Source organism: Lissotriton vulgaris, chromosome 6, assembly GCF_964263255.1.
Source record: "Lissotriton vulgaris chromosome 6, aLisVul1.2, whole genome shotgun sequence".
Taxonomy (NCBI): domain Eukaryota; kingdom Metazoa; phylum Chordata; class Amphibia; order Caudata; family Salamandridae; genus Lissotriton; species Lissotriton vulgaris.
Genome location: NC_141694.1, coordinates 1,857,056,134 through 1,857,069,627, shown reverse-complemented (window position 1 = coordinate 1,857,069,627; position 13,494 = coordinate 1,857,056,134). Strand labels below are relative to the sequence as shown.

The following is a 13,494-nucleotide window of genomic DNA, read 5'->3' as shown; positions in this document are numbered from 1 at the left end:
GAGAGTCAACATCCAAAATCCCAGACAGTTCAATTTGGCAATCTGGCTCATCAGTTTTGTTACCTAAAATTACCAAGACGGAGGCAAGACGACCTACCACTAGAGCATGTTGAGTGGATAAGCGGAAGAGATTTGTCCACTATTGTAGCACTCCATACATTGATCCCCCAAAGCCTGCAGTACAAAATCTGGTGTGCTGCCTCCTGCACTTAAAAAAGTCATGGTCAGCTTTACAGGTCTGTAAAGCTACACTTAGCAGGTATTGCTGCAAAAATCACTTTTCACAATCCCTGCTGTTAAAGCATTCATGGGAGGTTTAAAGAGGATAATACCTCCAAAGTAGCCATCTGCTCCAGTCTGGAATCATAATGTGGTACTTACCAGGCTCATGGTCCCTTTGTTTGGATCTTTACACTCAAGAAGAGTCAGTGAAATACATGCCCTGACTCTAGAAGAGCTTTTTTTCAGGTCCACCAAGAGAGGCTAGTCCTTAGAACAAACCCTAAATTCTTGCCAAAAGTAGTGTCCTCTTTTCACTTGAATCAAACTATTGAGTTAACCTTTTTTCTTTCCAATCCAGGGCCTGTAGCGGAAAGAGCTCCTCATGCTTCTATAAAGCACAATTGTGTGTCGCATTCTCAAAACCAAGGAAGGGGCAGGTTTATCTAAGGCAGCTATTGCTAGATGGATGGTAAAATGCAGCCTGACATGTTACATCAAGGGGAGGACATTACCTGTTCAACCAAAACCGTCCTGCACTAGGAAAATGGCTATTCTGGGTAACATTCCCTTTGCTGACCCAGCGTCAATTCCACACTTGTTCACAAAACACTACTGTGTGAATTTTCTATCATGCCAATAGGTATATGTTTGACAGACCATTTTCAGAACTTTATTTCAAACACCTGCAACATCTAGTGACTAGCCACAGCTAGTCAGGAACTGCTTTACAGTCTATGCACAGACACACATGCTACAAATAAATTATGTTAATTATCTTGTAGACATCTATTTGTATCATGTAGTACTGTAGATTCACATACGCCCACCCACCTCCCCAGAAGTCATTGGTTGTCCAATATACTGTATATATTGCCCATACGCTCTTTATTTACACTTGAAATGCATGTCCAGCATTATGTACTGTTTTACACTCCACTAACATCTGATATGCGAAAAACAATCTTAACAATGGAGCCGATGGCCATGCGCTTTGCAATGGAGAGGAGGAGCCACACTGCCTCATGACTCGAAAGACTTCTTTGAAGAAAAAACAGTTGCAAATGGCCAAGCCTTACACAAGATGTCAGGAGTATGCGCTGTAAGTGAATCTACTGCAATGCATGCTATAAATAGATACCTACGGGGTAGGTAGCATAATCCTTCCAATGCCATAGGTCTAATCTGCATATTATTGAAAGCTATGATAAACGCAGTAGGAGTGACATATTGATTTTAAAAAGCAATTGGACTTTAAGGGTGGAATATTATTTCTCTGTATGAGGGCCTACTGATAGGAATTGCTTTATTGTTCTGCCATTGGTCTGTTTGGGTGTAATTTAGACTCTGCTTCCATCTATGACGGCGTACTACATGAGGTAATGGTTCAGCCAGCCTTTGGCTCTCTTGCCCTGTGAATGACAGCTTTTGTGATCACGTGTACATCCACCTGAAAATGAGTATGCTTCAGAGTCGGGACTCATTGGCCAGCCCTTTAGTTTTACATTTTCTCCTTTTATAATTCCCCTTTCGTTTTTTTGTTTTTACATTAATATTTCGTAAGACATCACTACAGTTCTCCAAGCAGTGCAAACTGGCCACTTGCTTGCTGTTCATTTCATCTGCAGTGCACCGCATCTCACATGGCCATTTCCCCTAAACCAGGAGACCATTAAGGAATGCTTCTGTCCATAGTGTATCACTGCTTTACCATTCCAAGTTGGCCAACACCTTGGTTCTAAATGTGGCGGCCAGGCAACTTTAAAACAACTATTGACTATTTAGAATACCCCTGCATAACAGCCACCGGCTGTTCTGTTTAGTTTCGTAGTTGCACGCATATGTGTGCTGTGATTAGACACCAGCATGTCTTATTTTTTTTCCTTGTATTCGTTAATTTATCTTGCATTTGTTGTTGAGTTTGGGTGTTTTATTGCTGTCGTGTCCGAGGGTGAATGTAACTTGAGCCAGGGGATGCATGAGTGCAAAAACGAGGGACAGAGTGCATGCACAATGGCTTAATAAGGGTCGATCAATCAATCAATCAAAGCATTTATATAGCGCACTACTCACCCGGAGGGTCTCAAGGCGCTAGGGGAGGGGGGTCCGCTACTGCTCGAACAGCCAGGTCTTGAGCTGCTTCCTGAAGGCAAGGTGGTCCTGGGTCAGGCAGAGGTGGGTCGGGAGGGAGTTCCAAGTCTTGGCGGCGAGGTAGGAGAAGGACCTTCCTCCTGTGGTGGCTCTTCGGATGCGGGGGACGGTGGCGAGGGCGTGGCCGGTCGATCGAAGCTGGCGTGTGGGAGCGTAGAAGTTGAGGCGGCTGTTGAGGTATCCTGGGCCTTGGCTGTGTAGGGCTTTGTGTGCGTGGGTGAGGAGACGGAAGGTGATTCTCTTGTTGACCGGGAGCCAGTGCAGATCCCTCAGGTGTCCGGAGATGTGGCTGCGACGGGGGATGTCCAGGATTAGTCGTGCTGAGGCGTTCTGAATCCGCTGGAGTCTCTTCTGGAGTTTGGCGGTGGTTCTGGCGTAGAGGGAGTTGCCGTAGTCCAGACGGCTGGTGACGAGGGCCTGGGTAACCGTCTTCCTGGTCTCGGTGGGGATCCACCGGAAGATCTTACGTAGCATGCACAGGATGTTGAAGCACGACGAGGAGACGGCGTTGACTTGTCTGGTCATGGAGAGGGAGGAGTCCAGGATGAAGCCCAGGTTGCGTGCGTGGTCTGTTGGTTTGGGTGACACAAAAAGCACTTCCACTGATAAGCCAGTCCTAATGGCATTTGCAATGCTTTTTATACATTTTTGGTTTTGGAACTGAAGTGGTCTACCCTAGGGGTAGCATAGTTCTGGTGAGTGGGTGATTTTGTAAGGTGAACATTCCAGACTCTAGAATTCAGCTACTATCATGTGAAATTCATTAGTTGTGCTGATGTCTTAAAAAACGTGCCAGGGCTGTGGTTTTTCTGCCTTTCTGAGATTCTTGAATGGAATTGTAGTGTCCTTTATCCTTATGGTTGACTCAATGTCTCTAAATATTGTTTTAGATTTCTAGAGTTTTTACCTCTAGAGTCCTCTAACAAACTTTGCAATCTTGATGGGAAGTTAGAGAGGTCTTGAGGAGAATGATGTTAAACTTGCATGCCAGTGGTTGGTAGAATTGCTTAACTGTAATTGCTGGGTTGTTTGATACGAAAGAGCTTTGAAGCATAGATAGTTCATTTTTATAGTAGAGTTCTCTAGGGAAGTAGTGAATGAACTGAATTTTAATGTGATCTCTAGAGGTAACATGAAATTTTCCACGAACAGTGATGAGGATGTGAGGCACAAATATTGGGCCATGTGGGTGCCCAAGTGTGTGGGCAGGATTGGTGATCAATTCCATTTTAGAAAGAAGACATTGGTTGTGAACAATTCTGATTTATGAAACCACTAATTGTAGTCTACAAGAATGCAGAGTTTGGGATGTTATGAAGTGATCTCGGAGACAGTCTAGGAAGAAGTCGGCAAATGCAGGACTGTGAGTGATAGAGGTCAGTAGATGAGAAAAAATGAGAATGCAGATTATGGAAAAGAAGAACTTTAGACAAACTGAGTAAAATCTTTGAGCAGCATAGTTTACTGTAGATTTTTGTAGAAGAGGTTCTGAGGATAACAGACCTCCTCTGGCCTTCTTCATCAGTTGAATTTGGTAGTCCTCAAGTATAGCTTCATGTAGGATTGATGCTGCATCTTTGCGTAGCTGGGTTCCAATTGATAAAGAGCATGTCCGTGTAAGAGTTAACGATCAGATCATAGATGTTATAGACTATTCATGTTTAATGCTGTTTCATTTAGTAGCACACAGGAAAGTAGTTAAATGTACGAGTGGATTATATTAATAGGTAAGCAGGTTCTGTGAAAGAAAGAGTTTGAATAGGGTTACTTTGTCTCACACAGGCTGAGTAGTGATATTATAAGATAAAGGGTGGCAAGAAGCAAGTATAGAGAGGAAGGAACATGAGTTAGAAACCCCATCTTTTGATGGGCATTGGAAGTCATTGGAAATGAGGTGAAGATGCAGGGAGAGGCTAATTGATAGGGGATAGGTGTAGAAGGGAAATGGTGGCAGAAAAGAGGGTGGACTTATTACACTTGATAAGAGGCCATTAAGACTGGTCTCTGGTGTTTGTGGAGGATGAGAAGTAAAATAGAGAGGCCATGTTGGGATTCACATGCAACAAAAAGAAATACTGTTAGAAGGATGGGAAGGGAAAGAGAAGGAAGTAGTAGTAGGCGAAGAGGGAGTGTAGTAGTTGGCTCTGTAAGATCCCAGCAGAAACTTTGAAGATTGTTCGATCATGGATGGGAGTAATTAGTATTAACTATGTTGAGACAGTCATTTCACTCCAGAGCATTTCAAGATCTTTGGTATGAGCTGTTTCCAGTTGTTTTCTTCTTAGGTGCTGTGTTTAGCTATGTAGCAGCTGAAGCTCAGCTTCCTGACCCTCTGGGATACTGTGATAGTTTTTACTGAACAAACAACTCTTTGGATTAATGTTAGGAGGAGGCTGAACCTTCTTGGTTTTGGTCCTTTATACTGAAATACACTACTCTCTCTTCTGCGACAAACCCATTCCCTGATGTTGTCCAAGAAAAAAACTGAATAAAACTGATAGCTGTTGGACTATCTTGTGAAGTCTGATGCTGTTTCACTGACTCCATCTGCTCTTGCAGTGTCGTTATATTATATTGGGCATTTGGGGCCTTTTGCTGCTGAAGAGGACAAGATGGGGGAAAGATTCAATCAGGTGGGAAGGGAATCACACCAAACACATTCTCTGCATCCTTTGCTCGTGGCTCAGAGGGAGCTGGTGTTGTGGTTGCATTCCGGTGGCCGAAGACGAGCAGAAGCAGTGGACTGTCCAGTTCTCCAAAAATGGTGCAGTTTTGATGGAAACTGACTCATGCGCATGTTCTGCACCTGAGAGACTTTACTGGTTAAGCCTTATACATCTTTACCACCAATTACAAGCTTGGTACACATTTTCAGGGCACTGTTCCAAGGATGAACAAGTGGCATACTCCTACTGAGCTGTCCAGGTGTAATTATTTGTGTTTGCATGTATGTTGCCAGAGTATTCATGTTTGCTTGCCTGAGGTCGTGTGTACTTGTATGTTCTGCCTGTGTGGTGTATGTGTGATTGCAGTGTTGCCTTTCTGTGCATGAACTACAGGAAATTCTCTGTTCCCTCCTTTTGTCAGCAGTAGGGAATCTTAAACCTGTATCTGCCATCTTTGCAATGAGACGTTTATGGATACATTATTACCACAGTTGACTGTCTTGTCGTAGACTGATTTTCCAGTGCCTGGATGAGTGTCAAGGAAGTATTGGAGCATTTTGCAAAGTGACATTTTAATAAGCAATCAGTCAACTAGTATCTATGTGTAGTCCATTGCATTTCACTCCCTTGTAAGTTTGAAATTTACTTCATGTGTATCAGGGTGCTCAGAATTATACTTTGACTGCAGGTGATGAATTTTGATGCCAGCTCAATGCTTGCTTGACTTGTTGCAAGATTTTTCACTGTCCTCCTTTGCGCCCACCTATAGAGGCACTCAGTAGTCATTTTTGATTGCTTAATGACCTGGTACTGGAATGTAAGTCAAAGGGGAGGGCTGTCCCTTCACTAGATTTCCTGTTTTACCCATGGATACTGCTTTGAGCATTCCACTCTTCACTGAGCTGTCTTTTCACTTACCTTTACAGAGGGCAAATCGTCGAAGAAGAGGCGACTTCACAAATCGGAAGACGAGGAACATGAAACTCCAGATGGTGACATTGAACCTCCAGGTTATCCTTTGCTTACCAGACTACTCTGATAACTAGCAACATTTTGCACAGTGAAGGGGAAGCATGAGAGAAGACTGCAAAGGGGAAGTCACTCGGGGTGGCTGGGTACTGCTCTTTCTGTGATTTTATACTGTTGAATCTTTTGTGATGTGGTACAAGTGAATGTCAGAGCTCAGAGGTGACTACGAGTTATAAAAGCACAGTTTATGTGTGTCTGTCCTAAAGGTCTTCTAGGGTAGCCCATCCGGTGTAATCTGACCTGGGTGCTAAGGCTTAATTCACTTGAGTACAAACTGTTTCAAGAATGTTTTATTTACATCTTTAATAGTCAATTAAAATACTATTCATATGCCCGTCACAAATGTAGTGGTCTTCTGAGAGTTGTCCGTGACTTCTACTGTAGCTCACTTAATTTAAGATCCAAGTGCCTTATGTGGTAAGAGGTTTTTGAAAACGCTTTTTTAATTTCAGGAAATAATTCTTCGCTATATGTGCTACTGCTTATGTGAAGAATTCCTGTGCCTTTATGCAAGGTGGCATTTACAGGGCTGTTGTAATCACCTGGTTGTCTGTAGATATATAAATAAATATGATTGTGGCCTGTACCACACACTTCATATCCAACAACTCACTCCTCATGTGTTGAATCTAGGAAACCCCTAAGTTGATAGGACAGTCAATGACACACTGTTAGGCATCATTGATACATGCACCACACTTGTACATATATTTTGTCATGGAGATGTGTTGGTAAGCAGCCTTTCACAAAATTATCTCCTTGAATCGTTTGAAAGACTTTACAGGGTTTAGATGTTTCCAAATTCTACTTTATAAGCAGTGGTTATGCCAATGCGATACCAAAGGGGATGATGGACGGAGCGCTTGAGCAAATCAAACACTCACCCCCAGTCAACTGATCTGGGTTTAATCCATCATCATTCTTTAGCTCACTCCACCACCCCAAGTTCAGACATGGCCATATGCAAATCAGTCTGACCCTGTGCATCATGTGAACAGTCCAGCCTGAACTGCCAAACCATGCCTTCCCTGGACCAGAAACCAGCATCCTGGGACCAGTTTGGGGTTCATAACCCTCATCAGCCAGGCTATCTTGAATCCAGTGGCAAAGTGAGCAAGCGACCCACATCTGGGCATACCTTGCCAACTAAGGTTGCAAACGATTCAGTTCGCAGAATTGGGCCGTTTGCAACCTCAAATAGCGTATTTAAATGTACAAAAGGCAAAATGTCATTCAGTAACATGTTACTGAATTGCAATTTGCATTAGCGATTTGGTATGTGGAAGAGGCATGTTTAGGGCATCCCTAGCCAATGCCCGGTGGAGCTACTTGATAGCTATAGAGGAGATGGGCTGTGGACTTCCCCCTTGGTCGTCACCTACCCAGCCCGACTTTTGACAGACTCTCCTTCGTCTCCCTATTCATCCTATCTCCTGCCTTTCTCCCTCCTATACCTTTACCCCCCCTTACTCTTCTAAGCTCTGTTTATTCCGTCTTCCAACGCTCTTGAAATGTTTTCCTGTAACTTGTAACTGAAGTGAGTTTGTAGTTTTGTGGATCCTTATGTAAAGCGCTCAGATACCTCTGGGTCTAGCCAGCGCTATATAAAAACTCAAATAAATAAAATAAAATAAAATTAATGTTTTGCAACCGAATTCCAGTCGCCAAACATATATTTTTTTACCACCAGTTGAAAAGTGGTGGTAGCTCACTCAGAAATAGAATTCATACATTAGGAATGGTGATTTCCTAATTGCGTTTCTGAGATAATCTGGCCCTCTGAATCGTGCTGCCTTGGAAATATTGTAAACCTTGTGGTGTGAGAGGCTGGTGTTCTTCAGTGCAAGTATGGTCAGCTCTGGTATTTCCGTTACTAGTGGTTCTTTTTGAGGTACTTGCCCCAAGGGGCACATGGAATCCTCTCAGAATTGCCCTGTTGTAGCTATTTTCTCGCTGCTATGACTCCTGCAGACTTCTGCCTCATTGTAAAGTATTGTCGCGCATGCCTTCGTATTTGATGTTGCAGTAGTAAAGCCTGGCTTCTATTATGCCCCAGGCAGTAGTTTCAGTTACACTTGTGTAAGAATAATTCACTTGTATTTTGGTTCAAGGCAGTATTTGTTATGTGAGATTTGTCTTCAGAAAGATTGCATGTTTTATTCAATGTCTTCAACTTTCAATAGTTTTCCAAGCTACATCTGATTTTTACAACTTGCTGGACACATTGTGTGAGGAATTGAAATTAAATAATTAAAGCCGGAGCATAAAATTGCCAGTTTATAATACTCTAACCCATTCTCTTATTATTCCCAGAAAAGAAGAAGAACTCTCAAACTAAAGGCCGCAATGCAATCAAAGAGCCACCATCACACACAGCAGGTAGGAGGTAAATCCAGCTCTTCACACTAAATGAAGTTAGCCCAGCTCTGGTTTTGCAGTTTGTTTGGTTGGATGCCAGTTAGGAGCCAAGAGACTCAACTGGTGTTAGCGCTGCATGTGACTTGCTTTGACGTCTGCAGTGACAATGCTTATGAACAGTGCACATGCGCAGTAGTCAATATCAATGGATGTATGTTAAAAAATGACCTTTGCAATCAGTTGCCTTAACTTCAGACATTCCCTACAGCTGACGTACTGACAGCTAAATCACAGTTGTAAAACAGAGGAAGTGAGCTTGCATTTGTGTATATACAGTCAGATGTGACGACTGAAAATAAAGAAAGAAAAGAATACATAATGGCTTACTGATATATTTTTTGACCTCTCTGATATTGCTCATTGAACATTTTATGGTGTGCCGAACTATTTCTTTGAATTGTGTACAGTGCCTTGGCACTGATTTTGGAGGCCTAGGGGTATATGGCCTCAGGTTCTTGGCACCCCTAGATATAACGTGACCAAGATTCATTAGATTGAGTGCAGTTAAGTGTCTTACCCTATACCCTGTTCTAGTGTCATAAGATGTGATAATCTAGCCTTTCGGAGAATTCCTTTTAAAATAAGATCCAATATGTCTCATGCAGGCAGACACAATATTTTGGTACAAGGATTCTTCAAGTGTGATTTAACTCCTATTTTTCAAGCAACGTCTTTCTGTCTTTTTGTCTGCTGTCCGGATGTATGACTGTCACAGAAACAGTAAATATAGGGCTGTGTGGATCATGCCATCTAGGCCTTTTTATGATGCCATTCCCAGTTGTTTTTCTGGGTTATGAAATTCAGGGTGTAGAAGAAAAGATGTGCTACTGTGCAGTAGCACAATCCTTCTTTTGCTCCTTGCTGTGGTCCCGAAATGCTCATTGTGGTCTCCTCCAGGTAGGGCTCAATTTGCCTTTTTGCAACTCTTGGAAGTAAAGTGATAACCAATAAGTATTGCTGTGCACTAAGTGGAAATTCTTTGGGATGTAAGCAAATTCTGTATTAAAGATTTTTTTGAAAAAGGGTTAGAGGGAAGCACACAGTCAAATATAATTCAAATTGTCATAAGAAATTGAGTGCAAACTCCTGTAAGTTCCTATTCTGTGGTACTAAGGTACCCAGGGCATAGGTACACTGTGGATCTCCCATGGGCTGCAGCATGTATTAAGCCACCCATGAAAGACCACTCAAACTGTGGCTACAGGCCTGCCATTGCAGCCTGTGTAAGCTGGTGCTAGCACCTTTTACGACAGATATACGTTTTCTTATATCTGTGGTCACTACACCTAAGACCTATAAGTCATCCCTAGGGTAAGCCTTTCAATCCTGAATCCAGGGTGCTGGGTTATAAGTGTGAGTGTGCCCCTGCATGAGCAGGACATCCCCTACAAACCACAGAGTCCATTCTCCATGCTTTGTAAGTGCGGTCAGCCATTTTGATACGTATAGTGGCTTTGCGTCATTATGCAATGGCTAACTATATAGTGGCTGTGCCGACCCTGGGCATGTTTGATTTGTTTACCGGTGTTGGATGTATGAGTCCATGCACTGCGGGGGGTTGGGGGATTCCTCCGGGAAGCCCCCAGTACTCTTGGTAACAGCCTTCCAGGGTCTGCCAGCAAACTAGTGCTGCTGCTGACCCCAGACTCGATTCTGCCCTCCTGCTGCTGAGCTGAGCTCGAGCAGGGGAAGGTAGAACAATAGGTTTCTTGTCACAGGAAGGTGTGAACACCTGCCAGATAGGACTGAGTGTTTTGGGCTGGGGTGAGTTGCTTGCCAGCACCACTAGACTGCTTTGAAAGGAACATTTGGTGCTCTCCTTGCATGCTTTAGTTAGAACCAGTTCTGGGAGCCCTTGACTCCGGCTCTGGCGCAAAACTGGACAAAGGACATGGGAGTATCCTCCCCTTTGTCCAGCCCCTCTTCTCGGAGGGACCCCTGACTCATCCAAACCCTTTTTGTAGGTTATAAAAGGGCTTACCTGTGGGTGCGTCCTCAGATTCGTTGTGGGAAAAGACGCAAGCCTGAAACAACGTCACTCTTTGACCGTCTGGACACTTGGACTTCGCCTGTAAACAAGACTGCATCAAGTAAGGCTCCTGCTGTGCCTGGTCTTGCTGTTAGGCAAGTCTTCTTCCTCATCTATGTCTGTGCTGCTTCCAGGATCTTTAATATACCTGTAGGCATCAAAGACACCCAAAGTAATCTCCCTTGGAGTGAATGAGTCACTCCACTGCATCTGCAGGCTCTGCAACGAAGTTGACCGGTTTGCTGCTCCTGACGTCCCACGGACTTCGAAAGGCTCAGCAACCATGGTGGTTCTGCAACTCCCTCAAGGCCTAACCTGTCCTCTCTGCAATTCTGTGGCCAGTATCCCTCGTCAGAACTGCTGGGACTGAATCCCTGTGCACTTCGCCGACTTGCCGTTGCCAAGGTTTGTTGGCTCTGCACTCCAGAGATCTTCGGCCTACAAGAAGCTCCAGCATCTCTTCCTACCAAGATCTTCGTCCTCACCGCATCCTCTGCACTTTGGGCCTTCATCTTTGGTGAGCTGCTGGAAGTCCTCTTGCGGCTCCTGTGCCTTCAGCCTGTGGGTCCTCTGAGGGTCTTTTCCTGCTTCAGTGGGCTCCCCTGCTTGCTCAGGGACTGCTCTGACTCTCCTGCACTTGGCGAGTTCCTTGGACCTTGCTGGTCCCCAAAGTTGCTCCTTCATTGTTTTCCATGTCTGTTGCTGCTGCCAAGGCTTGTTGGTGCTCTTGCCTGACATCGACCCCCTTGTTCTTGACTTCCGACGTGGGACAGCTTGAGAACGGTTCCTAGTCTTTCTTAACATTGCCTGGTCCTCACAGCTGCAGCGGCACGGTCACCAACATCACTCCTGCATCTTCCGTCATTGGTGGGCATGCCTCCTTGTCACCTCCGAGTGACTTAGACTCTGCCCCCTCTCCATGCAGGTTCTTCTTTTCAAGAATCCACCCTTGCATTCCACTAGACTCCTGCACATTCTTCGCCTGCGGCATCTTTACTAAAGTCCTCCATTGTGGAATATGGCAGTTTCCAAAGTCACTTCACCCCTATGCACCCGGCTTCCCTGGTGTTGGTATCCTGGTTCCTGGGGTATCCACAGGTGGGTTAGCTCCCCAATTTTCTGTCTTCCACTGGGTTTCTTCAGGGGCCACTGGGAAGGGCCCTTCTTCTCCAAAATGTCAACCGCGACTTTCCTGTGGACTTCTAATGAGTATGCGACTGTGTTTCCACTCTGCACACAGCCTCTGTGGGGATCCTGGGTACTTACCACGGGTGGTTCTTTGTGTCCCCAGCTCTTCCGAGTCTCATGGCTCAAGTTCTGACTTTGGTCACAGTTAGCATTCCACATACTTGGTTCTTTTTCATTTCACCTACACTATATGATTTCATCTGGTAAAACCAGCTACTTAACACTCCTTCCGACAAAGCTTAAAAGCTGCTCTCCACAGCTACCACTTAGAGCTTTATATGGTAGTCTAAGGCCACTAAAACCACAATAATGGTTGCTTGGATTAGTGCAAGGTGCTTCACTTAAATAAGTGTGCACCTTATACTAACCAGCCTCCAACACTCAGGTAAAAGATATTATGACCATATTGAAACATACACAGTGGTACATAGAAGAAAAAAAAGAAGTGTTTAAGATTAGTTGTCATTATTGTTCTACCTGATAGTCTCTTGTTAGAGGATCCTGATCAGTCTTTGAGAAAAAAGGCAGAGTTGTGCACTTCCCATCAGCAAGCCTACCCCAGGAATAAAGGTGCTCTGGGCACCCGTGCCACACTCAGTCCAGATTTCCTTAAGTGAAGAGCAAAAGATAAGCCAGTCTAAGATGCTTGAACCTCATCAGCTGAAACATATTACTTGCATATTGTTTTTTGTAACTTAATTTTATTTTAAAGTGTTCTCTTGTTGCATGATCCTTCCAGAGCATTTAATCCCACGTGCCAGTTAAATGAAACAAAACTTAATGTGACATTTCTTTCTCTTCAGAACCATTGCACATTTTATTCAATATATTCAACTTTGAATAGGTGACCAATCAGTAGCTTGTTCTTTCCCTCTGGCCTCTTACTTTTTCCAGCTGGAGGCAATATGTGAGAAGGGAATGTGAAAGTTTAGAATCTGAGCTTAGAATTGCCATTTTCATACGCTATATCCTGTTCTCTTATTATCCCCAGAAAAAAAGCAGAACTCAAAACCTAAAGGTCGAATGGCGCGAAAAGAACCTCCATCATACCCAGCAGGTAGGAGGTAAATCCAACTCTTCACAGTAAATTAAGTTAGCGCTGATGTGGCTTCATGAACTTGGAGGTCTACCCTATGTGGATCCCACTATCCAGGCCAGATCAGAGATGCATGTAGAACAATTATTTAATAGTGCTTCTATCTCAAACCTGCTCCCACAAAATTCTACCTGCTGCCCTGTAAAGAGTGTGTACCTATCAGTTATCATATCCGAAAATGTAGGAAAATGTGTGTGTATGTCTATGGTCACATGAGATCTGGTATAAATCATGTCAAAAGATGCCTTTGACACCTGCAGGGTATTATGGAGCTCTGGTTATTATTAATAATTCACATTTAAAAGAGCGCATGGCTACCCATAGGCATCCCATCGCTGGTTGCAACTCGGAGAGGTCTCATGACAAGACCTGCCCATTGCAGCATTCAAGGTGAATAAAAGATCACCTTCAATTAGTTGAACATTTTCTGAACAGTCAATTAATGATGGATCTGTATGAAGCATTTGAATCTTTAAGAGTTTTCCTACCCATCCTATGCCCTAGTCAAGATTTGAATGGCAGCTTTATGGAAACCAGTTTATGACTTAAGCAAATACTTTGAAACCGACTGAAGAGTGGACTTCAGCGTGCTTTATTCGATGCTCGGAGGCTTTATGTGAGATTTCACTTCTGTGGTTCTATTTTTCTTTGGCCCTGCTTGACATTCTGTTCTGATTAGTTCATCACAGTTCAACAGT

General features: G+C 43.8%; 1 protein-coding gene across 2 annotated transcripts in view; it reads left to right on the top strand.

Annotated features, from left to right (window-relative positions):
- Positions 1-13,494, top strand: part of ZNF512 (zinc finger protein 512) — a 121,810-nt gene that overhangs the window by 47,238 nt on the left and 61,078 nt on the right. Inside the window, exons 4-6 of one of the 2 annotated variants that reach the window (XM_086928178.1) lie at positions 5,963-6,046; positions 8,379-8,444; positions 12,692-12,757. In XM_086928178.1, the coding sequence (XP_086784304.1) occupies positions 5,963-6,046; positions 8,379-8,444; positions 12,692-12,757 (216 nt within the window). Of the gene's footprint in view, positions 1-5,962; positions 6,047-8,378; positions 8,445-12,691; positions 12,765-13,494 lie in introns of both variants that reach the window. The other variant, XM_086928179.1, reaches the window with a different exon arrangement.